General features: G+C 58.8%; 1 protein-coding gene across 1 annotated transcript; it reads right to left on the bottom strand.

The window, feature by feature from the left end:
* Positions 1 to 593: 593 nt before the first annotated feature.
* Positions 594 to 1,786, bottom strand: GUITHDRAFT_122841 (hypothetical protein; the record flags this gene model as incomplete). The annotated part of the gene is made up of 2 exons (XM_005817876.1): positions 594 to 1,310; positions 1,346 to 1,786. The coding sequence occupies 2 exons, from the start codon at positions 1,784 to 1,786 to the stop codon at positions 594 to 596; spliced, it is 1,158 nt and encodes a 385-aa protein (XP_005817933.1).
* Positions 1,787 to 2,638: the final 852 nt, after the last annotated feature.

The raw sequence follows: 2,638 nt of genomic DNA, 5'->3' as shown, positions 1-2,638 counted from the left end.
CGCGGGGAGCCTCGGAGGCTGCGGCAATCAGGCCGCGAGTGTCCAACCGTGCGGCAGTGTGGGCCTCCGGGACCGTCCCGAGTCACGGCGACGGACCGTATCGGCCCACGGACGGTCACGGGTGGCCCCGGCGGGCGCCCCCCCGGCCCGCCGCACCGCACCGTCCGACGGTCGGCCCGGGCCCGAGATCGGACGCCGCCGGGGCCCGGCTCGCGCCGCTGAGTGGGCTCAGGCCGCAGGCTCAGCGGCCGGCCGCTGGTCCGATTCGCCGGACCCGGCGCCGGCCACCCCGGTGGCTCACTGAGTCAGCAGCGGCGGCCGCTGAGCGGCGAGTACCCTGGCACTGAGAATGATAGTACTAGGCTCAGGCCGCGCTTTCAAGCTTGGCTCAGAGATCATCCGAATCAGGCATCATCGCCGCTCGGCGGATTTATTTCGAGATGGCAGTAGAACGAAGTCACGGTGGACTTAAACTAACGGTACCGCACCGTGACGCCGGGCCCTCAGGGCCTTGAAACTTGGGCCCGGCGGAGCCGCAGCCTGTGCCAAGCGGCCCGGCAGCAACCAGTGTGACATGATTAAGTCACACCAGATTACCAGGTCTCTGATCTTGATAGTCCAGGCCCGGGACTTGGACTACTTCTCCATGACAAATAGCCACTAAGACTGCAGGCGGCCTTTCTGCCCCGCCATGCCTCGATCTCCTCAAGAAGCTCCGCCGCCCTCGGTCTGTCCTCTGCCATCCCCGCCCATGATCGCCCCATCATCTCTTGTAGCTCCCTCGGCATCATTCGCTCGCTCAAAACCGAAGGACGGAAGTCGTACTTTGCTGCCATGCTGGCCACCGAGTGTCCGTCGATGTTGCAGAAGGGATGCTCCCCGGCGAAGATGTACCACATCACCAGCGAGAAAGAGTACACGTCCACCGCCGCCGTGTACTGACCCTCTCCCCGGAAGATCTCCGGCGCCATGTACCGGTACGTCCCCGTTGTCGCAGTAAGGTCAAGGCTAATTTCTATCCCACCAGCGTCTCCTTGTGGACTTCCGCCTGGTCTCGGAGGTGACGAATTTCCTGATGCTGCAGCTGCATGAGGACACCTTCTGCTGAGCCCGAAGTCCCCGATCTTCACCGTCCTCCCGTCCCCCGTCAGCAGCATGTTGGCCGGCTTGATGTCTCGGTGGATCACCGGCGGCTTCTGCGCGTGCAGGTACGCCAGCGCGCTCAGGATGTCCTCCACCCACGACACTGCCCTCCTCGTCTTGGGCCGCCAGCGCCCGTCCCGTCGCGACTTCTTCTTGGCCTCGTAGTACTGCTCCAGGCTCCCCCCGGCATCAGCTCCATCACCAGCCACGGCAGCCCGTCGTGCTCGTAGATGCCGTAGAACTCCACCACGTTCTTGTGCCGGAACGCATAGCTCATCATGCTGATCTCCTTGAGCAGATCCTTGCCCTCCTCGGACCGGGCGTCGAGCTTCGAGCACAGGGTCTTGACGGCGACCTCGTTTCCATTGTAGAGGGCGCTCCTGACCTCGCCAGATGATCCCTCGCCAAGGAGGTCGCCGAGGGTGAGGGAGGATCGACGGATGGCAAACGTTTGACATCTTTTGATCTCGACGGCGTGTAGCATATCATGGTGGGAAGCAAGCTGGAGGAAAACAGGGCAATCCTCGTCAAGGGATGGGCAGCGGAGAAATCCTGCGGAGCATTCTGCCGAAGACTCATCAGGGAGGCTGTCAGTGTTGGAGGGAGCAGGAGAGCTCTGGGATTGTGCGGATGAGAGCATCATGATCGCTATCTTGTAACATGATCGAGGATGCTCATACACGCCATGGCGCTGCTGTCAGTGAAGGTAGGTGGGCCCCACGACTCCCCTGCGACCGTCCAATTACGCCGCAGCAAGCGGAGGGGGGAAAGAAAGAAATAGTTTTAAACGTTGGTGGAAGTACGCATAGGGTTGAGGTTTTGCATCGCTTTGTGTATAAGTAAAGTACCCAACGTACCGTCGGATTTTGTGTGTACCGGGAGTACTACCGCTGGCTGGCAGTGGTACAAACAAATAACTTAATCGCCTCACGCGCACACCTCTAAAAGTTGATAGACAGTACCAAGAAGTTGACTATAATAATAACTGAGCGGAGCCCAACAGTCAGATTGATCGACTTATTATTAACTTTGAGTAACTCAAAGCTAGTAAAGAAGTACCGGAGCCCTTTGAGTAATGTTTCTGGTATGATGACAATAAGGAGAGTCGAGGAGGCTTGACAGTACGGTACTTCGGAGCTCGGGCCCGTCGGGCCCGGGCCAGTGACTGAGGCTTCAGTGACTACAGATATTTTTACTTATTTGGCGAGGAGAGGATTGGGGGCCTGGGCTTGTGACCACGGATGAGAGCCGATAGGGTGGGGTACTGTCGAATGGTGGGTAGTCCCTCGGTAATTTCCTATCTTTACCCCTATTGGCCCCCCCTTCAGCTAATGGGATGAATGGGTGGGTGGGCAGGTGGGTGGGTGGGTGGGTGTTGTGAAGTAAGGGGTGCGCCGTTCTTGGGTTGTTTCCTCTACAAAAGATCTAGTACCATGTATTTTTTGAGTAATATTAAAGTACCACAATTTGCGAGTCAACCTGGGGTAAGGAGTGC

The sequence above is a fragment of the Guillardia theta genome (assembly GCF_000315625.1).
Source record: "Guillardia theta CCMP2712 unplaced genomic scaffold GUITHscaffold_499, whole genome shotgun sequence".
NCBI lineage: Eukaryota > Cryptophyceae > Pyrenomonadales > Geminigeraceae > Guillardia > Guillardia theta.
The sequence above is the reverse complement of the archived record's forward strand: the minus strand, read 5'-3'. Positions and strand labels throughout refer to the sequence as shown.